Raw genomic sequence first — 26,911 nt, 5'->3', positions numbered from 1 at the left:
GTCCCAGGTTCGATTCCGAGCCAGATTCAGGCTTTTCTCTGCCCAGGGACTGGGTGTTTGTGTTGTCCTCATCATTTCACCATTATTCATGACAGTGGCTCGATTGGATTGTGAAAGAAATTGGACTGTGAAAAAATTGGGTCTTTGTACGGGCACTGATGACTGTTCAGTTGAGTGCCCTACAAACCAATCATCATCATCATCATCATCTACTTGCCTCAGGGGTCAAGTTTTAGAGAGCCTCATGATGTCTGAGGAGATGAACATCCTGAACATCGGCAACCCCACACATTTGATCACTGCTAGTAGATTATCCTCAGCCATAGACATATCTTTCTGTTCCGCAGTCCTTACAGATTCTACTCCATGATAACTGAGTGATCATCATAACTCCAGTGACCACTTCCCATTTTGGATTCACCTACCAGATAGAACAGTCCTTGATAGGAAGCTTCCAAGATGGATGGTCAGCGAATCTTACTGGATGCTGTTCAGCCAGCTGGCTGTTTTTGAGCACTGAGGCAGCATCCAGGAACGAGTGGACATTGTGCATTTGATCCACCATGCCACTGGCTTATCCATCCTGAAGTCCTGAGATCATCTTAGAAAGCTTTAATAATGTTACTTTTTCTGTTGTTGGATTTATAAGTTAAAGACTTTTCTTTTATTAGAAATAACCACATAAAATTTACTTCATCACCAACCCATTTTTGTCCATTTAAAAACTTTGTAGAGGTTGGCATCCTTTTGGGATTCAGCTGCAACTATCGATTACTGTCTCCCTTTGTAAAAATTGAGGCATCCTACGTGGCAGTGATTATTGAGTGCTGGACAAAGCTAGCAACGGCATGTAGTCCATTACCAGGTGAAATCGTACCCCATAGAGGTACGTGTAGATTTTCTTCGGTATGTGGACTTGAAATAGGGCCTCTTTCACAAATTGAGAGAAGTTCTACTGGGCAGAATTTAGTGTTTTCAAGATAAAGTTGTGGAATGTTCAGTCCCATTTTCCTGCTTTTGTAAAAGAACTACCCACCTCTGTTCTGCAACATCTCAGTAGCTAGTATTAATGTCTTTCTGGTGGAGTGTGGGTCCAACTAAGGACTGACAGAAATAATTGTTGTAATTGAAGAAAATGCTGGGATTTTCTGGAACAACTGTTGAAAGTAGCATTATAAGGTGGCAAGGGCACTTGAAATGCCAAAAGGTAACCAGTGGTATTTCTCTAGGCCAAATAGTGGTTTTGAACTATAATTATTAGGAGGTATGATGCAGTGGAATTTGTAGATGATTGTCCAAAAAGTCAGTCTTACAGCAATATTCTCCACCTTTTAGCATAGAAAACAGATGTTCTGGGGAGGGTAGGTACCAATGACTCGTGCTTTTGCTGCTTTGAAGTCTTCAGATAATCATAGAAAACCATTTGGTTAATGCACCACCACCAGCAGGAATGCCTATCACTGGAAGCTATATGAGTGAAATTGATATACCACGTGAATGGCACAAGAATTGAAAAAAGATTCACTTTTTCATCAGTTTTGAAACCATGTTGGGAAGGAATCTAACATGAATATGTTTTTTGCTTCCAGGGAATGTATGGAAAAAAGGACAGTTTCTTTGCACCCAGTTTAAATATGACATCAATGTCAATTTTTTTGCTTGTGAATAGCATTTGGCTACTGTAAGATGTGATGTGATTATAATGTGGTTATAATACTCTCAGACCTAGTGTCAGATATTTTTTGCACTTAATGTAAGACACTGATGTTCCCATATCTACTTTATAAAGTGTGTTGTCTTCAAAATCTGAAAATCAGTCAGTGTCTGTGGTTTATCAAAGGATTGCACAACATTTGTACTGTATGCGTCAAGCTATTTCTGCTCTGTATGCAATTATTGCCTTTCCAGCATGAACTGCACACAACATGGACATTACCATTTTTCATATGGAAGAAACAAACAGCATTTTTATGAGACCAGTGCTATTTTTCATGTTGCTCAAAACAGTCTGGAAGAGAAGGAAAAGGATTCTGTGAGGAATGAACAGCAGAACTGTTTACAGTTTTGAGAAGATACTGAGTCTGATTTGTAAGACCGCTGTTTGCATTGTTGTATGTGATGGAGATGCCATGCCTTTGGTTATCTCATGGGCTGTTGTTTGTGCCTATCATCACCTGACCTGGCAAATTTCCTGGTTTGCTGAACCAGGTGTTCCCATTTATTATTTGCCTCGGTGGTCCATTCACAGTAAGATTCATTTTATTGTGTCATGCACCTATAAACTGAGAGGCATAAGAGGAAGGGCTGACTTTTCCTGTCATAATTCAACAACACTTCACTTGTTCTCTTAAAAGACAGTTTATCCAGATCCTCTTGGGGGCACAATTTCCTCCATAGACACAGTATGGCCTGTGATGGCAATGCTAAAAATAAAAATTTCTGGATATCTGGATGGATGTGTGAAGCAGTGATGCAGCTGACAGTGCTATAGTTCTCAGTTGTACTCCATTTCAGAAAAGCTGCAAATGCTGTATTAGTCAGTGTAGGCAGTGCCATGGCTAATGACATTGCTAATTGTTGCTGTGGTCATCTGCTGAAGCTGTAGTTCCTTGTTGATGTATTTCCATCAGCATTGTTGTTTTCCCACCAATGCTGCATCTGTCTTGAATCACATTAGCTTGCTAAATCCTCTTTGTCACTGTTGTGTTGTGGATACGACATGATGTATTTATACAATACCCTCAAATACAAATCCGAGTTAAAAGTTCAAAATCACAACAATGTCCAATCGAAAAGCCAAGTATCTAGAGTAAGCGCGCACACACACACACACACACACACACAGACAGAGAATACTATAGTTGTCATTGTTGATGACACCTTATTTCTTTATATCCTGGAGAAAAAATGGTTCAAATGGCTCTGAGCACTATGGGACTCAACTGCTGAGGTCATAAGTCCCCTAGAACTTAGAACTACTTAAACCTAACTAACCTAAGGACAACACACACATCCATGCCCGAGGCAGGATTCGAACCTGCGACCGTAGCGGTCGCGCGGTTCCAGACTGTAGCGCCAGAACCGCTCGGCCACCAGCGGCCGGCATATCCTGGAGACATCTAGGGGGTGACTTCATGTGATATGACATGGTGGCCAAGGATGTGTGGAGGCTCACTGTTTGATGCACTGCCCATAGTATAAGTGAGCAGTTCATCTATTCCTTGTTGGTGTATGTTTTGTTGTCAGCTGCAGCAGCGAGGATGGTGCAAACATCTAAGAAAACCCACTCAACCTCAGTCATGTGCTGTGTATTGATGGTGTGGATGACTTTGAGGTGAAACAGTTGCTAGAGACCAACCTCTTGGGTACCTGCTGCATCCCATTTGTGTAAGTCTTACCCAGGCAAGTAGGACTGGTTGGAGTTTTTAATCTGTAGCTGCATGTGGGAATATGATGGCACCCACAAAATCACCAGCAGTGAGATGGTTTGATGGACAATAAAAGCACGCTTCAACAAAGTGAACTTGCAAAAATTGTCCTCCTGAGTAGACTTCCTCCAGAGGTGAATACAATCTACTATAACAGGGCACCCCCAGTGTGTCAAAATGTATGTATTGTGATTAGAAGAGAAGAATGCACCCAGTATGACAAAATGTATTTATTGTGATTAAAAGAGAAGAATGCATGTCTGAGAAGGAACCACTGTATTCAAAAGGGCTTCAAAACTTTAGCTTGGTCCCAAAAATCTGTTTATCTGACTGTGTAATGAATCATTACTTGTAGAAATGACAAATTGCAGCAAGCCACCAAGCTACTGGAGATCAAAACAGTTGGGGGAGTGCCGTATTTTAATGGAACTGAACCTTGCCCTTAATCACAGAAAACTGATGATAGCATGCAGTGACACAATCAACATCGACAATGCAGTACTTTAGGAGGAGTTGGCCAACGAACAAGTTGTGCAATGAGTAAATGGGAAGTTAACAAACAAACAGCTGTATTTACATTGATGGTCATTTTGGTAGGATTGTCAGGTTGCATTAAAGTTGGATTTATAAAACTGAAAGTAAGATTATACATTTCAAACTGCATCAGGTATTTCAAGTTCCAGAAATTCAACACCACCATTGTTACACGTTAAAGTCTGGCTACCTACTTTGAAATTCAGCCATGCACCTACCCTAACTTCTGTTTTAATTACTTTGGTAAACACTCAGTGTGGACAAGGGGGTGTACTGCCTTTCTAAAAGAAAGGGAAGTCTCTCTAACAAGGGAATCACTTTTGACAAAGCTTAGGTATCCGAGTAATGAGGGAATTAGTATATTTCATCAAAATATACAAGGTATTAGGGATAAAGTTAGTGAACTGCTTATAGATGTTGACTCTGAAATTATTGGTATATCTGAACACTTCTTAAATAAGGAGATAATTCAGAGGCTTCCTTTACCAGGATACAGGTTGGCTGGCTGCTTTTCGAGGAGCTCTTTGCGGTGTGGGGGAGTAGCCATGTATGTGAAAAACGGCATCGCATTTGAGTCAATTGATGTTTCAAAGTACTGCACTGAAGAGGTGTTTGAATGTTGTGCAGGTGTGGTTAAATTTAACGGAGTTAAACTTGTAACTGTTGTTATTTATAGATCCCCAGACTCCGATTTCACAGCATTTTTGCTAAAGCTAGAGGAGGTTCTTGGTTCACTTTATAGGAAATACAAAAAGTTAGTTATATGTGGTGACTTCAATATTAATTGTATAAGTGATTGTGCAAGGAAGAGGATGCTGGTAGACCTCTTTAATTCATATAATCTTATGCAAACCGTATTCTTTCCAACGAGAGTGCAAGGGAACAGTAGAACAACCATAGACAACATTTTTGTTCATTCCTCATTACTAGAAGGGCATTCTGTTAGAAAAAAGGTGAATGGCCTTTCAGATCACGATGCGCAAATTTTAACTTTAAAAGATTTTTATGCTGCAACACGTGTTAAATATAGTCATCAGCTGTTCAGGAAAGCTGATCCGGTTGCTGTAGAGACCTTTGTAAACCTTATAAAGGAACAAGAGTGGCAAGATGTTTATAGCGCTGAGACAGTAAACGATAAATATAATGCTTTTCTAAAGACTTTTCTCATGCTCTTTGAAAGTTGATTTCCGTTACAACGTTTAAAACAGGGTACTAGCACAAACAGGCAGCCTGGGTGGCTGACTAGAGGGATAAGAATATCTTGTAGAACAAAGTGGCAATTATATCAAAACGTTAGAAACAGTCAAAATCTAAATGCAGCAGCCCATTACAAACAGTATTGTAAGGTGCTTAAAAATGTTATTAGGAAGGCAAAAAGTATGTGGTATGCAGATAGAATAGCTAAGTCTCAGGATAAAATTAAAACCATATGGTCAGTCGTAAAGGAAGTTGCTGGTCTGCAGAGACAGATCGAGGATATAGAATCAGTGCGTAGTGGGAATGTCCGTGTTACTGATAAGTCGCATATATGTACAGTATTTAATAATCACTTTCTGAATATAGCAGGTGAACTAAATAGAAACCTAATTCCAACAGGGAATCATATAGCGCTCTTAGAAAAAAGTGTTCCGAGACTGTTACCTGAAATGCTCCTCCATGATACTGACAAGAGGGAGATTGAGTTAATAATTAAATCACTAAAGACCAAGAACTCTCATGGATATGACGGGGTATCTAGCAGAATACTGAAGTATTGTTCTATGTATGTTAGCCCAGTACTTAGCCATATCTGTAACTTTTCATTTAGGAGTGGTCGGTTTCCTGATCGATTAAAATACTCGGTAGTGAAGCCACTTTATAAAAAGGGAGACATTGATAATGTTGACAATTTTAGACCTATTTCTATGCCATCGGTGTTTGCTAAAGTTATCGAGAAGGTTGTATATACAAGGTTACTGGAGCATTTAAATTCACATAATTTGCTGTCAAATGTTCAGTTTGGTTTTAGAAATGGTTTAACAACTGAAAATGCTATATTCTCTTTTCTCTGTGAGGTTTTCGACGGATTAAATAAAAGGTTGCGAACGCTAGGTGTTTTCTTTGATTTAACGAAGGCTTTTGACTGTGTTGACCACAAAATATTACTGCAGAAGTTGGACCATTATGGAGTAAGGGGAGTAGCTTACAATTGGTTCGCCTCTTACTTTAAGAACAGAAAGCAGAGGGTAATTCTCCGCAATATTGAGAGTGGTAGTGATGTTCAGTCCCAATGGGGCACTGTTAAGTGGGGCGTTCCCCAAGGGTCGGTGCTGGGGCCACTGCTGTTTCTTATTTATATAAATGATATGCCTTCTAGTATTACAGGTGATTCAAAAATATTTCTGTTTGCTGATGACACCAGCTTGATAGTGAAGGATCTTGTGTGTAATATTGAAACAGTAACAAATAATTTAGTTCATGAAATAAGTTCGTGGCTTGTGGAAAATAATTTGATGCTAAATCACAGTAAGACTCAGTTTTTACAGTTTCTAACTCACAATTCAACAAGAACCGATGTTTCGATCAGACAGAATGGGCATATTATAAGCGAGACTGAACAGTTCAAATTCCTAGGCGTTCGGATAGATAGTAAGCTGTTGTGGAAAGCCCATGTCCAGGATCTTGTTCAGAAGCTAAATGCTGCTTTATTTACCATTAGAACAGTATCTGAAATAAGTGACACTTCAACACGAAAAGTAGTCTACTTCGCATATTTTCATACGCTTATGTCGTATGGTATTATTTTTTGGGGTAATTCTTCTGATTCAAAAAGGGTATTTTTGGCTCAAAAACGGGCTGTTCGAGCTATATGTGGTGTAAGTTCGAGAACCTCTTGTCGACCCCTATTCAAAAATCTGGGAATTCTGACATTGCCCTCACAGTATATATTTTCTTGAATGTCATTTATTGTTAGCAATGTTAGCCTATTCCCAAGAGTTAGCAGCTTTCACTCAGTTAATACTAGGCAGAAATCAAATCTGCATGTAGAATGCAGTTCCTTGACTCTTGTGCAGAAAGGAGTGCAGTATTCTGCTGCATCCATTTTCAATAAGCTACCACAAGAACTCAAAAATCTTAGCAGTAGCCCAAACTCTTTTAAGTCTAAACTGAAGAGTTTCCTCATGGCTCACTCCTTCTATTCTGTCGAGGAGCTCCTGGAAGAGCTAAAAAATTAAGCAAATTCCAGTGTTACATTGTTGATTGTCTTCATTTAAACTTATGACTTGTCACCTGAATATGTTTTTTTTCTATATTTCATTTTATCTGTTTCTAATATCGTGTTATAATTTCATGTATTGACTCGTTCCATGACCATGGAGATTTCTCCTTAATTTGGTCCCACGGAACAATAAATAAATAAATAAATAAATAAGAAAATCCGGGAATTCAAGGTGATAAAGCATGTAGCATACTCTGACATGAGAAAGAAGTAAAAATCTTTTGAACCCTACCTTTGCAACATTGTGGTAATGCTAAGGTAAATATGGGGAGAGAAGTTCTTCCACACAAATGCAACTCCATAAACAAAGTAATGGAAGTGTGTGGTGCCACCTCCAGACCAGCTCCAGTTATCAGCAAAGCTCCAGCATCTAAGGTAGAAATAGCGTTATAATGGAGATTACTGAAAACAATGTGTCTCAGGCTAAATTGACTTCATTGAACCAGGAGATGAAAACTAAATGGAAACTTAATGTCAAGAAAATGTAAAGATTATAAGATACACTAGAATTCCTGCACATTGTGTTCCACTTGAGTGTAACCACGAGTTCTCTTAATGGGAGAGAGAAGGTGTAGCAGAAACACTACTGATAAATGACTCCTGTATTATAGTGGAGCATGTGGAGAAATTGAAACTGTTATCACAGGTTTGCTAGTGTCTACAGGAGACATATTTTAAACTTGTCGACATCCTTGTGCTCATGAGATGTTTGTTCTCAAGGAAGACAACAGAGCAAGCTGAAAACAAATGTTAGAAGGATCGACAAGATACACAATTAGCAAGCATAATTACTAAGTTCCACAAGTCTTTTTTAATGAGATGTTACAACCAAGACATAATAATAACAAAATTTACTAGAGTGGGACACATCATCAAGATCATCATTGTAACAAAGATCACAGAGAAGGCCAGTCTTGCTAAAAAGGAAAATAAAAAATTACAATAAAAGAGACATAGAAAGGAAAAAAGAATCATCATACAAGAAGAACTTTATATGTCATTTCAGAAGAACTGTACCATGTACATCTACAGATGACAGCATATCTTTTTCAGCTGTCCTGGAAATGGATTGACTGTGGAGTTCGAACAAGGCTATAAGGATGCAGATACCAAAATTTGATCACCTTGTGCCACAGCAGAGAGTGCTACAGTAGTAAACATCGCAAAAAGTCTGTGGTCAGTATCTCGAACGATTGAAGCACCACCTTTGATAAGTATTGTCAGTGTTGTTGCAGAAGCTGTGTGACACCTTTCATTGGATGCTGCAAAAGACACTAGACAAGTGACTTTCTGTGTGCTTGTGAAATTTTCTCCAATACAAAACAACATAACCTCTGTAGTTAGTGTGCATTACACATTCTCTGAGAAGGCCCGGATGTAGTGACACTCAAGGCCCGGAAGAGTAATGTTACAGTACTGTTATCTTGCAGCCTCTGTGTCTATAAGCTGTATGGTTTTTTAAGTGACCATGCCTATCAGAAATCAAATGTAACCCTAGAGGATGAGCAAAATTAAAAACATCAGCACTCATGAATTATTCTTAGTTACCTTGAGCTATCATCAAAAGATTAAGACAACATAGTTGTGTTCTATCCAGAATGCATGATATTCTTAAAATTCATAAAGAGGTCTAGTTTTATGGCCAATAGTAAGCAATAATTGGTGCTCCTACATATGATGTACCTAAACATTTTACTCTCTTACTGACTACATTTGTTGGAAAATGTTCACACCACATATGTAGCTCTGCAGATTTCTTCAACAGACTTGAAGTACTTCATCTAAGCAACTCAGATCACTTAATCAGTTGAGATGTAGACTCACTTTTTACAAGGTTACCACTTGCAGAGTCTCTGGCACTGACTGGCAGTGAATTTCATGTGGACATCACAGGTCCAGAATAGCATGCTCTTACCTCACCTTTTTTATGTTTAATGAGGAATTTTTGAACAGACTTATGGGGTCACCAGAAGGTAACTCCCTTTCTCCCTTGGTGGCCAACTATTTTACGAAGGATTTTGAGGGGAGAGCCCCGGAATCAGTGACCCTGAAACCAACTGTTTTTATGAAGATATGAGATATGTTGATGGCAATTTCATAGTATAGCTCCATAGTGTGGACAGGTTGAGTTTTTACACCAACCATATTCATGAATATACTTAAGACACTTGTACATACAGCACATACAGTTTCCGATGCTGAGAGTTCTCCTTAGCTCTTCCAAGAGCATTCATCAGATAAAATGGATACTCTGCTTGGGAGATCGATTGGGTACTATCAGTTAAAGCAGAAAATCAGCAACAGGATGCGGAGAGTAGTAAATCAATAAAATCCATAGCTTTTCTTTTATTTATAAGCAGCATCTTGCACAAGATAGGCAGCATTCTCCAGAAATTACAAACTATAAGTCATTTTTTGTCCACCATCTGAGACTACAGACTTTCTTCAATCAGTGAGCAACGATATATTATTGTGAAAGTCTGGAGTATATAAAATACATTGCCAGTGTGGTATTGCTTAGACAGGGTGTCCCAGGGGGAATGTCAATATTCAGGGATGTGATAAGATGAGTATTCAAAGCAAAAGGTCTAGTAAACATGGGCTCTAAAATGCATACCTGAAGAGCTATGAGCACTTCTTCAGTAGAAGAGCTGTGTTTCACTGTACAGAGATAAACAAGTGCTCATATCTCTTAAGGTATGCACTTTGGAGCCCATGTTTATTGGACATTTTATCCCCGTTTTGGTATGTATTACCACCTCTCAAAAAACAGAAAGCAAAGAGATTGCAGTAGATGATATCTGTTTCACAGTATCAGAGATGAAGTGTTCATAACTGTTAAGGTATGCAATTTTTAGCCCATGTTTACCAGACTTTTTTGCTTTGAATGATCATTCCTTTCATATCCCTGAATACTGCCCATTCCTTGTGGAACATCCTGTCATCCTGTGTAGGTCAGACCACACATCCCATGGAAGAATGTTGTGTGGAACAGCAATGCTGTACTCATCTTTTGCAACCCATCAAGTCTGTCATTGCTGAGTGTTGTATATCCACTGGGCATACTATGGTATTTGATTAAAAAAAAAGTTGGATACCACAAATTCTTTTTTAGGATTCCATTATTAGTGTGTCCATGAAGGTCACATGGCAAAAAACTGTATTTACTGAAACAGCACTTACCATTTTCCACGATTTGCTCCCAGTGAAGACGACACATTACGCCAAGGCCCGTGCTGAGCAGCATTCCATCAGGCAACTGTTTTCTTTCCTTCTTTTTTTCCCCACCTTTGAGAGCTCTGTATGTTGGCTCTGTGGTTGGTCTTGTGATTACAATCATGATACATGCACAAAAGACATATATAATGGACTAGTAAATAGTGCCACATGGGTAGCTGATGTCAGTCTGCAACATTTCGTGTAAGTCAGTTAAGCCATGTTTCCGTAATATCCTTTCTTCCAGCAGTGCTAGTCATGCAAGGTATACAAGAGAACTTCTGTGAAATTTGAAAGGTAGGAAGGTACTGGTGGAAGTCAAGCAGGGTGGGTTGTACGTCATCTTTGGATAGCACAGCTGCTAGACCGCCTGTGAAAGTCTAAGGTCCCATGTTTGACGCCCAGTCTGGCACACAAATGTAATGTGACAGAAAGTTTCAAATCAGCGCACACTCTGCTTCAGAGTAAAAATTCATTCTGGCGTGATATAGCTATTTCTTCAGATGTGTATAAATTTAAATTTCCCCAAAAATATTAATAAGCTTTTCTTTATCTGCTGTATGTATATTTTTAAAGTTATTCTTCTATAATTGAGGGTGTGTTCATAATTTATGAATTGCAAGCTAAAGGTGGATTGCCATCACTTTCATTGGTATGTTCTCTAATGGTGCATTTATGCTGTCACCTTGCTGCTCACTGGTATGGACCAGCAATGATGCAACAAGATCAGTGAGTCATTTAATGTGCAGCACAATTACTCGCAGCAAACCTTGTCAGCCAATTATATCAAGCTGCCCCCCAGGGGGTCCACAACTCTTTTGTGGATACATGTGTAGCGAGCACGGGACCCCGAGCTAATGTGGGCTTCCTTCCTTTCCGGGCTGCATACCTTCCCTTTCCGCATCCTTCCCCATCCCCCATCTTCACCCCCCCCCCCCACCTCTGGCTCTTTCCTTCCCTTTCTCCCCCTCTGGGAGTATGGTTTGTGCCTACGTCCGGAGACGGACGCTCGTAAATGTACCGCATTCTTCGCCTTCCTTGCTTGTATGTCTTCATCCTTCCTTTGCCCTTCTCTTTTTCCTTACCTCTTCTCTTTACCCTTTTCTCCACTGCGGCATTTGAGACCTCTCTTCTTTCCTTTCCCTTTCTCTTTCTTCCTCCCTGTGCGTGTCTGAAGGCCGACCCATGCATTTATATGCGTAGCCGGTGACGGGGTAACGCGTAATTCCCCGCCCCGGGTAGACAGGTAGAACACGTACGTACCCCCTGGTAACGGCCAGGCCCAGGGAGGGGTGATTACCTGAGCTGATACCTCCCGAAAGTGCCGATTGGTCCCTCCGTCCGTTTGTCGGGAGGTGTGACCTGAGGTGTGAACAATCACCTAAGGCGGGAGTGCCCTCAGAGAGGGCCCCCACAAGGGAGGAGCGCGCCATTGGAGACGCCGGTAATCATGGGGGATTCTTCCGCAATGGTTTCGTCACCTTCCACTATGTCTGCTCACAAGCGTAAGTTCAGTGAGTCTCAGCCACAGTCAGTTCTTCCATCGTTGCCACAGTTCCTTGTTGTTTCTCGGTCTGACGCAGGTCACGACTTCTCCACGGTCAACCCTTTCATTATTCAGAAAGGTGTCGACGCAATTGCAGGTCCTGTAAAGTCTTGTTCCAGATTACGGAATGGCACCTTGTTGTTAGAAACAGTCAGTGCCCTCCAGGCACAAAAATTGCTGCGTACTTCACTGCTCCACACCTTCCCTGTCCGGGTTGAACCGCGCCGCACTTTAAATTCCTCGCGTGGAGTCGTTTATACATGCTCCCTCGATGGATTGTCTGACGAAGAAATTCAGCACTACCTGTCTGACCAGGGCGTAACGGCTGTTCATAGAGTTATGAAAAGGGTTGACACGAACATCATTCCAACCCGCACTCTCTTCTTGACATTTGACAAAGTTCAACTCCCACCGAAAATCAAAGCAGGCTATGAGATAATTTCCGTTCGCCCTTACGTCCCAAACCTTACGTGTTGCTATCGGTGTCAGCGGTTCAATCACACCAGCCAGTCCTGTTCCAATCCGGCCAAATGTGTTACATGTGGCAAGGATGCCCATGAGGGTGCTTGTCCACCTCCATCCCCTCGCTGCATCAACTGTATGGGTGTCACGCTGCTTCCTCTCGTGATTGCCCCGTTTTTAAGGACGAAAAGCTCATCCAGGAGAGTGTAGGAAAAGGTGTCGACCTTTGCTGCGTGAAAATTATTCGCCAGTCGACAGCCCACCGTGCGTCAGACAGGAAAATACAGCACTGTCCTTGCTTCTCCTCGGCCAACAAAGGAGGCGGCCACGCAGACTTGCGACCTCACCTTTAGTACCACGGTCGTCAGATCGGCCAGCGCAAAGATCGCCCGTTCAACCTCACCACTTTCGCCTGCATACTCTATGGCTCACCCTTCATTGGGTTCTGCTAAATCTCGAGCCCAAAAGTCAGACACAAAGACTTCGAAAAAAGAGCATACTCGTGAAGATTTTTTACATACCCCAACTTCACAACCATCGGTTCCTCTTTCTTCTAAACATCATAATTCCAAGAAGGCTACAAAGAAACCCAGTTCATCTCTTTCTCCGCCAAGGCGTGTCCCATCTACAGCACCACCTGGCGGAAATCGCCCTCGGCCGTCTTCTGTGTCGCCGAGGCGCACTGCTGGCGGCCGATCAACCGGCCGATCGCTGGTGGCAGGAGCTGCTCCTGAACAGCCTATGGACCAGGATCTTCTGCCTTCGGCTGAATGCCATTCCATGCTGTCGGTCGCAAGCTCTGAGCAGTCATTGAGTTGACAGCAACTTTTGTCACATTCCTCCATTTTCTGTTCACCCTATGTCCATTATCCACTGGAATATCCGCGGCATTCGAGCCAATCGGGATGAATTGTCGATCCTCTTACGATCCTACTCGCTGGTCATCTTTTGTCTTCAGGAAACAAAGCTGCGTCCCCATGACCGCTTTGTTCTTCCTCATTTTCAGTCCGTCCGATATGATCTCCCCTCTGTTGAAGGCACTCCAGCCCATGGAGGACTCATGATTCTTCTCCATGATACTCTCCATTATCACCCAATCCACTTAAACACTTCCTTCCAAGCTGTCGCCGTCCGTCTTTCCCTTTCTGGAAACATGTTCTCTCTTTGTACTGTATACATTCCATTGTCCACACCAATGGCACGAGCTGATCTCCTTCATCTTCTTGGTCAGCTTCCACCCCCCTATTTGCTGGTTGGGGACTTCAATGCCCACCACCCGCTTTGGGGATCTCCACATCCTTGTCCACGTGGCTCACTATTGCTAGACGTCTTCCACCAAGCGGATCTAGTTTGCCTCAACACTGGGGTCCCCACATTTTTGTCTGCCTCCACGACAAATTTATCTCATTTAGACCTTGCGGTCGGTACTGTTCCGCTAGCTCGGCGCTTCGAATGGTTCGCCCTTGATGATACACACTCGAGTGACCACTTTCCATGTGTCCTTAGACTGCAGCCTCAACTGCCATATATGCGCCCGCGACGCTGGAAGTTTGCCCAAGCCGATTGGACACTTTTTTCGTCTCTAGCGACATTCGATGACCGTCGCTTTCCCAGCGTCGACGATGAGGTCACACATATTACCGATGTTATTCTTACAGCTGCGGAATGTTCAATACCACGCACCTCCGAATTGCCCCGGCTCTCCCCAGTTCCTTGGTGGAACGAGGCATGCCGTGACGCAATACGTGAGCGGCGACGTGCTCTTCGCATTTTCCACCACCATCCTACTTTGGCCAACTGTATCCGCTATAAGCAGTTCCATGCGCGATGCCGTCGCGTCATCCGCGATAGCAAGAAGGCAAGCTGGAAATTCTTTATTAGCTCATTTAACACCTTCACTCCCTCCTCGGAAGTTTGGAGTCAGCTTCGACGGTTCTCAGGCGCACCTAGTTTCTCCCCGGTCTCTGGGCTCACTGTCGCGCATGATAGATTAGTGGACCCCGTCGCAATTTCTAACTCATTGGGTCAGCACTTTGCTGAGATTTCGAGCTCTTCAAATTACCCGCCAGCGTTTCTCCCGAAGAAACATGCAGCGGAAGTGCGACATCTTGCTTTCTCCTCTCAAAATCGCGAAAGCTACAATACTGTTTTCTCCATGCGGGAACTCCAACATGCACTCTCTTCTTCTCGCTCCTCCGCCCCAGGACCGGATGGTGTCCACGTCCAAATGTTGCTGCATTTATCAACCCATAGTCTGCGTTACCTCCTTCACCTTTATAATCGAATTTGGACCGACAGTACTTTTCCCAGATGATGGCGGGAAGCTATCGTCGTTCCCGTTCCGAAACCTGGAAAGGACAAACATCTCCCCTCTAGCTATCGCCCCATTTCTCTCACGAGTAGTGTCTGTAAGGTATTGGAGCGTATGGTGAATTACCGTTTAGCTTGGTGGCTGGAATCCCGCAGTCTTTTAACACCTGCCCAATGCGGATTCCGAAAGCATCGTTCTGCAGTTGACCATCTTGTTGCTCTCTCCACTTATATCATGAGCAATTTTCTCCGGAAACGCCAAACGGTAGCAATATTTTTTGATGTGGAGAGAGCATACGATACCTGTTGGAGGACAGGCATCCTCCGCACAATGTTCTCTTGGGGCTTTCGAGGCCGGCTGCCCCTTTTTCTTCGCGAATCTATGGCAGAGCGCACATTTAGGGTGCGGGTGAACACTACTCTGTCCCGTACTTTCTCCCAAGAAAACGGGGTACCCCAGGGCTCCGTGCTGAGTGTGGTACTGTTTGCCATTGCCATAAATCCAATTATGGATTGTCTCCTTCCTGATGTCTCGGGCTCCCTCTTTGAGGAGGATTTTGCGATCTACTACAGCTCTCAACGGACCAGCCTTCTTGAACGACGTCTTCAAGGATGTCTCGATCGCCTCCACTCTTGGAGCATCGAAACCGGCTTCCGTTTTTCTCCCAGTAAGACCGTTTGTGTTAATTTTTGGCGACGTAAGGAGTTTCTTCCACTCTCCTTACATCTAGGACCTGTCAACCTTCCGTTTTCAGACGTCGCTAAATTCTTGGGTCTTATGTTTGACAGAAAACTGTGCTGGTCCTCCCACGTTTCCTATCTTTCGGCTCGCTGTCTGCGATCCCTCAACACCCTCCGTGTCCTGAATGGTACCTCCTGGGGAGCGGACCGAGTGGTCCTTCTCCGCCTCTATCGCACCTTAGTGCGCTCGAAATTGGACTATGGAAGCATAGTCTACTCCTCTGCTCGGCTGTCTATTCTTCGGCGTCTCGACTCTATCCACCACCGTGGATTACGTTTAGTGTCTGGAGCTTTTTACACCAGCCCTGTGGAAAGCCTTTATGCTAAGACTGCTGAACCTCCGCTGTCCAATCGGCGAGCAGTCCTTCTGAGTCGTTATGCTAGCCATCTGCCTTCCATGCCTGCTAATCCAGCCCATGACATTTTTTTCGACGCCTCATTTTATGTAGGGTATGCAGGACGCCCCTCCTCCCTACTACCACCGGGAGTCCGCTTCCGTCAACTGCTCCATTCTCTTTCCTTCCGCTTTCCTAAAACCTTCTTGACAACTTGGGGTACAGCACTGCCTTGGCTCTGTCCCCGGATCTACCTGCTCCGTGACCTTTGTCGATTTCCCAAGGATGATACCCCTTCACTTGTTTATCGTCGGGCATTTGCTGCTCTATGTGCACGAATGACGGACGCCACATTTATTTACACCGACGGCTTGAAAACATCGTTAGGTGTAGGGAGTGCCTATATTGTTGGCGACACCCCAAATCACTTTCGGCTTCCCGACCAGTGTTCGGTTTATACTGCGGAGCTTTACGCTGTTCTCCAGGCTGTCCACTACATCCGCCGCCATCAGCGGATACAGTACGTAATCTGCTCAGATTCTCTCAGCTCTCTCCTCAGTCACCAAGCTCTTTACCCTGTGCACCCTCTGGTCCACCGGATTCAGGACTGTCTGCGCTTGCTCCACCTGGGGGGCGTCTTGGTGGCGTTCCTCTGGCTCCCGGGACATGTTGGTATCTGTGGAAATGAGGCGGCCGATATTGCAGCCAAGGCTGCAGTCTCTCTTCTTCGGCCAGCTATTCAATCGATTCCCTTCGCCGATCTACGGAGCGTTTTATGTCGTCGTGTTGTTCATTTATGGCACGCGCATTGGTCGACACTTCCCCATAATAAATTGCGGGACGTGAAAGCTCTTCCTTGTGCTTGGACCTCTTCCTCCCGAATGCATCGTCGGGAGGAGGTAATTTTAACTAGACTCCGGATAGGGCACTGTCTTTTTAGCCATCGACATCTTTTAAGCGGCGATCCTCCCCCACTCTGTCCCCACTGCTCTCAGCTGTGGACGGTAAGACACCTTTTAATTGAGTGCCCCTATTTTAATCCGTTACACTCCTGTCTACAGCTATCGCCTGATATATCGTCGGTTTTAGCAGATGACACGCGCTCAGCCGATCGCGTTCTCGAGTTTATTAGTGCCAGTGACATGACGTCAGTCATTTGAAGCTTTTTTGGGGGACAACCAACCCCTTTCTGCAGTGGATTTTTAAGCCTTCCTTCTGCTTTTAGTTTCTCCAATTTTATGACTTTCGTTCCCATTGCTGCTGGTTTCCATTTTCGGTTTTTTACTGTTTCCTAAGTCACGGACCGGGCGCTAATGACCATAGCAGTTTTGCGCCCTAAAAAAAAAAATATATATATATATATATATATATATATATATATATATATATATATATATATATATATATATATCTCAAGCTGGTTTGTGTTTCACACTGTGTCCATGTTTGACTCTGCTAGCTATGTGAAAACCTGCAGGGTAATCACTGCCAGCAAGTAGCAAGGCTGTGGCATAAGGCTCCTGGCGAGCAGTGAGGTGTGATGCACCAGTAGTGAGGCTGTGGCATAAGCCTTACCAATATATTTGTTGCATTCATTGAAGTTACTTGTTGTCGTAAGGCAACAATAAATTTGGACAAAGTGGAATGCTGGTATAACCATGGTTTTATCATTTGCTCAGTATGTGCCAAGTGCAGAACCAAACGTGAACAAAATACTCCATTGTTTGTAGTTCTGTGAGGCAGGATGTATCCTCATAATGTTGAAACTCAGTTGGTGATTATTTTCTTTTTTTGAAATGCACCATTCGTGCAGTTACAGGAAAGATGTCATATCAAGTCCATGGCCGTATGAACATAGACTTCAGAGAACTTCTAGAAGAAAGGTAAAACAAAGGTGAAAAATGTAATGAAGTATGAATGCTGAAATGGAAAAACATTTACCTAGATACTCACCTTCAGTTTGTGCATCTGATAGTTCATCTGTATGTCTAAAATCCAATGCACCTTTTCCAGTTTTCAGAGCTTCAGGTACACAGTTCTTGGGTATAAGGGGAAGCGAACCTGTTGAAATGGAGCCTGGATGCTAATGATTGAGGCTCATCATACTCAGATTCACAGTATTACATCCAGTGTTCAGGCAAATGTCTGGTGTGATGATAGGAATGCCTAGCTTTCTTGGAGGAACAGAAGACTCAGAAACTGCATATGACGACGCATAAATTTAGTCAAGAAAGATCTTCAAAGCTAAGCAACTTACAGTGTTTCCAGCCATTTCATTTTCCACTGTTCTACAAAAAATCAGTTGCAAAGGCAGATGCCTCAGCACAAGCATACCATGTGTATGCACATCCACCTGCACATGTAAAAACCACTTTACGTCAGAGTGAACATGGGTGAATGCACATTCACAAACAATACACAAAGGATTCACTTGTGCACATCAACAGTGACCTGTAAACCTGTAACTGTGAATAAGCATTTACACTGGAGTGAACAGGTGAGAATGCATGGGAGTGAATGTCTAAGCATAAGCAGTAAAGTTGCAGAACTTATTCCGTACAGCGCATTACAATCATGATGGAGAACAGGGACATAGAACTTGCCATAAGAAACGAAGAATTTAGGTGTCTTTGTTGTAAATGTGAACTGCGTGGAGGTGGTGCACGTAACACTTTTAGAGGGCAGGTAGTGTAATCCTGAGTAAACCATTTTCATTTATTGTCAGAAATCTCTAACAAAACAGTGATAAATCAACCACATGATTGCAGGTACCATGAACGTAAGCAATGAGAATGATGTCTTCTGTATATTTTTAATTTTAATTGACATAATAGATATGTATTTGCTTTTGTTTACTTTCAAGGAAATTTATTGTGCTTTTCCTTTTTAATGTTAAAAAGAATTACAAAGCTGCTTCTTATTTGCTCCGTTCTCACCTGATGCAAGCACATAATGAATTTATCATCTTTCTCACATTCCCTGTAGGATCTTGGAGTGCTTGAGCACTTTCCTACCAGTCATATTTCTTTTCCTTAGGCATTTACACTGTGAATCTCTTCGATCGTTGAAGCGTGTGTGTATTCTTTCATTGGCAACACTACATTTTTTACAGACTACCCATCACTCATGCAAATTGTTTCAACAGGAGCAAGAGTAGACAACATAGTAGACCTAAGCTTTCTGTATTGCAAGTGCCATAGCAGAGAGGCTGTGAATTTCTTATAATGGCTCGATGAAGAACTGACAACCAGCAGTTTTGCTGCTGCAAATTTGCTTGTTTGCTTTGGTGTAAGGGGGGCTTAAAGGTGTTACTACAGTTGTAGTTACTAAGAGCAAATCAGCAGTGAATGGGTATTAAGCTCTCAAATTATCTGCAGAAATAAGGCCTGGAAACAGGATAACTCCATCTACATCCACTCTACCATCTGAATAGGAGAATTATATGAGTAAATTGCCATCATGAAATATTGTGGCATTTACACAATGTGATCTGGCAGTAAACACAAGAAGTGTGGATTTCGAAGTGTACCCATATGTCTGTAGCAAAAAAATATTTAGCTTTGCATCAGCTCCTGCAGTAATGAAGAAAGAGGTGTGAGGGGGATAAAGATCATCATTCATCACATTTGAGGGCCCTTTCTTTACAATAATCTCACTCAGTTGTTGACAGCAAAAACCTTACAAATTTTTATTGGCTTTATCAGCCTGGTACTGATGCGGAGGACAGGAGCTAAATTTACTCGTGCATAATGTGCATGCTTTATTCATATAAGAATATAGATTTAGTTTATGATTAATTTAGTCTTCTTCTGAAGGCTATTTGTTATTAACACAGGTAGAGATTTTTATAGGATTATAGACTGTATTTAGAAGGATAAGTATTTTAGATAAATGGCAAGAGAGAAGTGCTGGAAGAGAGTAAATACTTCAGATATAGTATATTTAATTAGTAAATGCTTCAGATTAATTTGTTTAGTTAGACTGATTCAGGTGGTTCATATTATAGTGTTTAAGAGACTGTAATCAGGTGTTTTGGATATAGCTGCCTTGATCTGAGACAGCTGAATAACACCTAATGCAAATAATAATAATAATAATAATAATAATGCTGAAAAGAAAATAAGTGGATGCTGAGAAATGGAAGGAGGAAAACTATTGAGGATAAAAGTTAATAACACTGTACTTATTTGCTAAACATTTGACTCTTTCAACGATGTATTGTTCTCTTATTTTGCATTTTTATTTATTTATTTATTCATTCATTCCCATTTTACCTGGGACTATTTATGGTACTATTTATGGTATTTGAATGAAAAGTGTATTAAACATACAATTTTTGTTTGTTTGTTTTAGGTTGAATCTAGTCCAGATAATGATGTGTACTCAGTTCATATTGAATTTATTCCTACTGTGCCTCACTGCTCATTGGCTACTCTTATAGGCCTCTGTATTCGCATAAAACTGGAAAGGAACCTTACAGAAAAATTCAAACTGGATATCAGCATAAAAGAAGGGACACATTCTACAGAAGGTGAAAGTAAGTACAATCTTCTAAGGCAGTTGCAGTTATGCTCTATTTTCTCCATATTAATATACACGAAGGAGCCAAATCACTGCACATTCATTGTTGTTTGTTTCAGAAGTAGCCATGTAACTAATAGTGTGGAGAACCTAATTTTTGTGTTATTAGTGTCTAACCCACACTGGAGGTTTTCCAGTATGATCTCATGTTCTGAATTTGTACACTATTTCCAATCTGGCTAAAACATGGTGAACAGATAGATGAGAGATGCAATCAACACAATAGTGTACACAAAAGATGTCTGATGGGGCTTGTGTCAGGGTGTTTGAGTGTCCTAATTTGTAAGGCTCACAGACAGTGACAAGCTGTGCTGAAGAATAGGTTGAATGAGGATTTTGTAAGACACATGTTTCATGAGACAGTTATATTTCCTTAGGATTTTCCAATGACTACGTGGCATCAGCTTTTTATACAAGTAGTTTCTGCGTGATTATTCCACTTTCAATGGCTGTGGCTGCATAGCACTACTTTTTTATGTCATCAATTAAAACTAATGTGTCAGCATAAATCAGGGGAAACAACTCCAGACCATCACACTATCTCCCCTAAATTTCACTGTGAACACAATACACCTCAGATAAACACTGTTTACTACATTTCTGCTAGATCCACACCCACCCACATGAGAGTGACATCATGTACACCCATTCAACAATACTTTCTCCCAGTATTGAAAAGACCATTCGTGGCATTCTGTGTACCACTATAAATGATATATCACAACCATTGTTCTTCTTACAGATTCCAAATGATAAATAATCTGTGTAGAGTTAAGTATTAAAGGAAGGTCACACACATACTTTTTATAGGCCACATGCCTCAGGAGATACAGTGACAGAATGCTTCACAGAAAACTTGTAGAATATCATTGATAAATTTAATGATCATGCCATGGTTGTAGGTGGAGATATCAGCTTGCCAGTGAAAGACTATTGTGTCTTACTGGGGAAAGATATTCATACAAGTTTCTTCTGAACCTCTTGTCTAAAAATTAACTTGAGCAGTCGGTAGGAGGACTGACTTCTTTTTGGATTTGGGGGGAGGGGGGGGGGTAATGTCTCAGATACCCGGGCAACTAATGGACCTGATCTTTTTATTTAGTTGATGTGGGGGGGGGGGGGGACTCGGTGACCATAGCAATGTTATAGCATAAATGACTACAGGTGTTGAGAGATATATTAAGAAAGGTAAGTAAATATCTCTGCCTAGAAAATGCAGTAAGAATCCAAGTCATCACTGGGGAAGAAATTGTGATGTCAGTTGATAAAATGCAAGAATATTGCTGAATATGCTATAGCCATGTATCTGGGGAGCAAAGTTGTGAAGGACTGGAAAGACTTACTGTAATAGCCATGTTAGAAAGTTCTTATGAAAGCAGAGAGATTTAAATGAAGTGATAATTTTGTGGAATGAAAATCTCCTTTGTAGGAAATCAACTGCTGTCTCATCGTCTGCCATATACAGCATCACTTGGATGCAACATGGAGGAGCACGGGGTCAGCTTTCCAGCCCATGAAGGTGCTACTGTATACTTATGATCTGATGGATGGCATCTGAAACTCTGCAAACTTGTTTGCAGATGATGCTTTGCACATAGGGAAGTCTGAACACCAGAATAGTGTTGCATTGTGCATAAATAGCTGGGAAAATTGTTAGTGTTTAATGAAACAATTGATAAGTAATAAATGGAAATAGACATAACCTATAAATATCAAGGAGTATAAGTCCAAGTTACCTACATGAACCTAGGAAAAGTCAATTTCAGACTGAAATTTGTTGTAAAAATTTTAATCTACACTACTGGCCATTAAAATTGCTACACCAAGAGGAAATGCAGATGATAAATGGGTATTCATTGGACAAGTATATTATACTAGAACTGACATGTGATTACATTTTCACGCAATTTGGGTGCATAGATCCTGAGAAATCAGTACCCAGAACCACCACCTCTGGCCATAATAATGGCCTTGATACACCTTGGCATTGAGTCAAACAGAGCTTGGATGGCGTGTACAGGTACAGCTGCCCATGCAGCTTCAACATGATACCACAGTTAATCAAGCGTAGTGACTGGCGTATTGTGACGAGCCAGTTGCTCGGCCACCACTGACCAGGCGTTTTCAATTGGTGCGAGATCTGGAGAATGTGCTGGCCAGGGCAGCAGTCGAACATTTTCTGTGTCCAGAAAGGCCCGTACAGGACCTGCAACATGCGGTTGTGCATTATCCTGTTGAAATGTAGGGTTTCGCAGGGATCGAATGAAGGGCAGAGCCACAGGTGGTAACACATCTGAAATGTAATGTCCACTGTTCAAAGTGCCGTCAATGCGAACAAGAGGTGACAGAGATGTGTAACCAATGACACCCCATACCATCATGCCGGGTGATACGCCAGTATGGCGATGACGAATACACGCTTCCAATGTGCGTTCACAACGATGTCGCCAAACATGGATGCGATCATCATGATGCTGTAAACAGAACCTGGATTAATCCGATCTGACAAATGATGTTTAGTCATTCGTGCACCCAGGTTCGTTGTTGAGTACACCATTGCAGGCGCTCCTGTCTGTGATGCAGCATCAAGGGTAACCACAGCCATGGTCTCCGAGCTGATAGTCCATGCTGCTGCAAACGTCGTCAAACTGTTCGTGCAGATGGTTGTTGTCTTGCAAACGTCCCCATCTGTTGACTCAGGAATCGAGATGTGGCTGCACGATCTGTTACAGCCATGCGGATAAGATGCCTGTCATCTCGACTGCTAGTGATAAGAGACTGTTGGGATCCAGCACGGCATTCTATATTACCCTCCTGAACCCACCGATTCCATATTCAGCTAACAGTCATTGGGTCTCGACCAACGCGAGCAGCAATATCGCGATACGATAAACCGCACTCGCGACAGGCTACAATCCGACCTCTATCAAAGTCGGAAACATGATGGTACGCATTTCTCCTCCTTATGTGAGGCATCACAACAACGTTTCACCAGGCAACGCCGGTCAACTTCTGTTTGTGTATGAGAAATTGGTTGGAAACTTTCCTCATGTCAGCATGTTGTAGGTGTCGCCACTGGCGCCAATCTTGTGTGAATGCTCTGAAAAGCTAATCATTTGCATATCACAGCATCTTGTTCCTGTCGGTTAAATTTCGCATCTGTAACACGTCATCTTCATGGTGTAGCAATTTTAATGGCCAGTAGTGTAGTTTAATTCATGAAGTTCCATGGGATCGATGTAAGCCAAAGCTACTTGGTTAGGGAATGAGTAAGTGCATAATTCACAGAAAGCTGAGAAGAAAATTTGAACAATGGCCCACACAGAGTTCTCAAATTGACTCTATGGATTGTTGCGAACATACGTAAAGTAAATAACAAGTTAACTCCTCGATCAGGCCTAGAGGATCATACGTTGTCAACTGGTCACCACGTCATAATCTGCTGTATTGCTTCATTTGGATGTGGTATGGAGGGATTCATTGCTCAGTGGTAAAGTGCCAGACTGTGGATTCAAAGATCTTGTGTTCAGTCCTTGGTCAGTCATGGGATTTTTACGTGTCACTTATCACTTCTTTTACCTTTGCCCCAATTGCGCTATGGTTTCTAGTCCACAGTAAGATGTAGGACCCCATAGAACTGGCTGGGGAGATCAGCTCCAATGTCCAATAGGGCTATTCCTTGTGAAGCACTGTACTGTTCAAACCACTTTCAGTATGATGACAACTTTATCCTATGCGGAGAGGCATGGGGTCAGCAAATCTTTCTCCTGGCTGCTGTCAGCTTTCCAGACTTTGTAGCCATTGATTCTCATTCGAGTAGCTCCTCAATTGATTTCAAAAGACTGAATGCATCCTGTCCCAGTCCCACAACCAAGGAAATCCCTGGCAGTTCCAGGAATTGAAACTGGGTCCTCCACAACTTAATCAGAACATCACAGCTCAGCTACAGAGGCAAACATGTAAAACAGCTTTCATATTTTCATGTTAAAGACGGTTAGTTTCTGCACAAGATCGTGAACGTTTCACTTCCAAAAGCACTAAGGAAATGTATTTCACACATGATAGAGGTAGCTTACAAAATCCTTGTTCGACCAGTTTTTTTGAGTATTATTAGTCAGTTTGGAGCCCTTATCAGGAAAGTTTAAAATAGGAAGTAGAAAATATCAGACGTTTTTTGTTAGCACAAAAATGTTTTGGAACTACTCATTTACTCCAGTGCAAGACATAATAAGAGAGGCACTGTGCATCACAGATATTTGGTTTAAGTTCAAAGAATACAGTAATTAATTCTTCCCAGATGCACCTTGTGAACTGTTTGTGTTGGTAAAACCAAAGAAACTGTAACTTGTGTGGAGTTTTACCCATTGTCTCTCCCCATACACCATTCATGAGTGGAACAGGAAAGGACAAATGAGTGTGGCACACTTTGCCACACACTGTAAGGAGGCTCATGGAACATAGCTGTTGATTACTGTCCTCTTTTAAGAGTTAAGTTTATGAGTGCCTCATGACACTCGTCATTCTCCAGCAGTAAGTCCATCCAATGTGTTTGCCCTTATTTCATCAATGGCTGAAACTTTCACCAGAAAAAGGAAGCAGGTGTAGGAAAATGGAGTGAAAGTAGTATATTCTGAACACATTATATGAACTTAGATTTTAATTCTTCTTAAGATAGTGTGAATTAAGACCTAAATTGATATTTGGTGATAAATCAGCACATTTGATCTATGTTTCACATGCTTTTCACCAACTTTTCCAATACACAAGTGTCTTAACACTTGTACTCCTGCAAAGTAATATTTACATGTAAATTTTTGTAAAGATGCAGCACCCTTTAATGCAATGAGCACCTCGGTAATGAAATTTGTACTTTTACAGTAAATAAACAAATAAACGACAAAGAAAGGATAGCTGCAGCAATGGAAAATCCAAACCTAAGAGAAATTGTTGAATCTTGCATTGATGACGAAAAAGACTGAAGTTATATTGTAAATGGACTGATGATTTTGTTTTTTAAAAAAATAATGCAGATGTAAGTTATTTTCTTGATTAAAAGTGTGAGTTAACCTAATCACTCTCTTTATTTTCTTTCTCCTAAAACCTCAGAGTTGCAGATTGTGTTATCTAAATGTGCTAAAACCTGGAAAGATAATGCAAGTAACAAAGAGTTAGTTGCTCAAAACATAGAGGAGTAACTAGAAAGTATTTAGAAATCTGTCACTTTTCTGCGTTACAATATCTGAAAAGGGAAATTAAGAGTATCAATTTGCTCTTTATTCATTCTTTCACATAGCACATACAATAGTGATTATGCATGAACAGGGTTGCCACAGGTCCTGGAAATCAGTGAATATACAGGGCATTTCAAACATGTCAGGGAAATTTGAGAAAAAACACTGGAAAATCTCATTTTTGTCTCAGTGGACAAAATGGTTTGTTTACTGAGGTGTCAAGCATTGTTGCTGGCTGGGTGCAGCTGAGTACGTGCGCTGCTTCCCTACTCCCTCATTCCTACTGCTTCTCCCCTTCCTACCACTCCCCTCAGCTTGCACTCAGTGCTGCCACTGCTTCTTGCAGCTAGCCTGGCAGCTGCCGACAAGAGGCAGGGAAGTGTGAGGAGTGGTTTGTTTGGAAGAAGAAAATTGTGTCAGTTGCTGCCGGTTTGTACACTATGTACTCGTATATTTCTCGAAAGAAAAGCACCCAACACCTATAAAATAGTAGATATAACACAGTGGGTAATAACTGACAATAATGAACATACTAGAACCAAAATTTTTATTACCTACTGTGTTGGTTTACACAATTCTTCCCAGCCTTCCATGCTTGTTTCAAGAGGTGTACATTTTTCCGAGGTTATTACTGAAATCAGTGAAGGTATTTTAAATTGATCTTGCGACTCCAAGGAAATGCATATTTTTGTCACCACATGTGTTTTGTTTTATTGAAATAAAATAACATCGGTGGTCTTAGTGAAACACACATCCCATTTGGCTTGCTTTCTCCATCTAACAACAGTTCATTACAAAAGTTGCTGATGTTAGTACTTAAGGTTTTTGCTCACGCCAGGAAATGCCATTTGCTTGCAAGTGGTGGTTTTTTTTTTTTATAGATATTTTCTCATTTGCATTATTGTTTCTTGTATCATAGCTGCAAAGACAGATTGTCAACTTATGTCTTAACTTACCCTTCAGATCTGAAAATTTGTCAGGCAAAAATATTCAAACTTGTCTGGAAATCAGGGAAATATCAGGGAATTTCACTTGGAGAAACTTGTGGCAACCCTGATAAAGAAAGTTACTGGGAAAATTGTTGTCAGAAACAGGTTTGCCAATAAAAAGAAACAGCAGTGTCATGATTTTGTAGCACATACCACACTCTCATATCCTAACAAAGGCGACATGCCACGGCATGAACTTCACAAGACATCCATTAACCCACTAAGATGTTATTTGAGTAACATACTGTTTGCTACGAAATCAGGTTTATACATATTAGC

General features: G+C 41.7%; 1 protein-coding gene across 1 annotated transcript in view; it reads left to right on the top strand.

Annotated features, from left to right (window-relative positions):
- Positions 1-25,483, top strand: part of LOC126249688 (cytosolic iron-sulfur assembly component 2A) — a 36,235-nt gene extending 10,752 nt beyond the window's left edge. The window contains exons 3-4 of the mRNA XM_049951366.1: positions 20,185-20,368; positions 25,291-25,483. Coding sequence (XP_049807323.1) covers positions 20,185-20,368; positions 25,291-25,391 — 285 coding nt within the window. The 3' untranslated portion in view covers positions 25,392-25,483. The remainder of the gene's footprint in view (positions 1-20,184; positions 20,369-25,290) is intronic.
- Positions 25,484-26,911: the final 1,428 nt, after the last annotated feature.

The sequence above is a fragment of the Schistocerca nitens genome, chromosome 3 (assembly GCF_023898315.1).
Source record: "Schistocerca nitens isolate TAMUIC-IGC-003100 chromosome 3, iqSchNite1.1, whole genome shotgun sequence".
In the NCBI taxonomy this organism is placed as follows: Eukaryota; Metazoa; Arthropoda; class Insecta; order Orthoptera; family Acrididae; genus Schistocerca; species Schistocerca nitens.
This window is presented reverse-complemented; position numbering and strand designations above follow the sequence as displayed.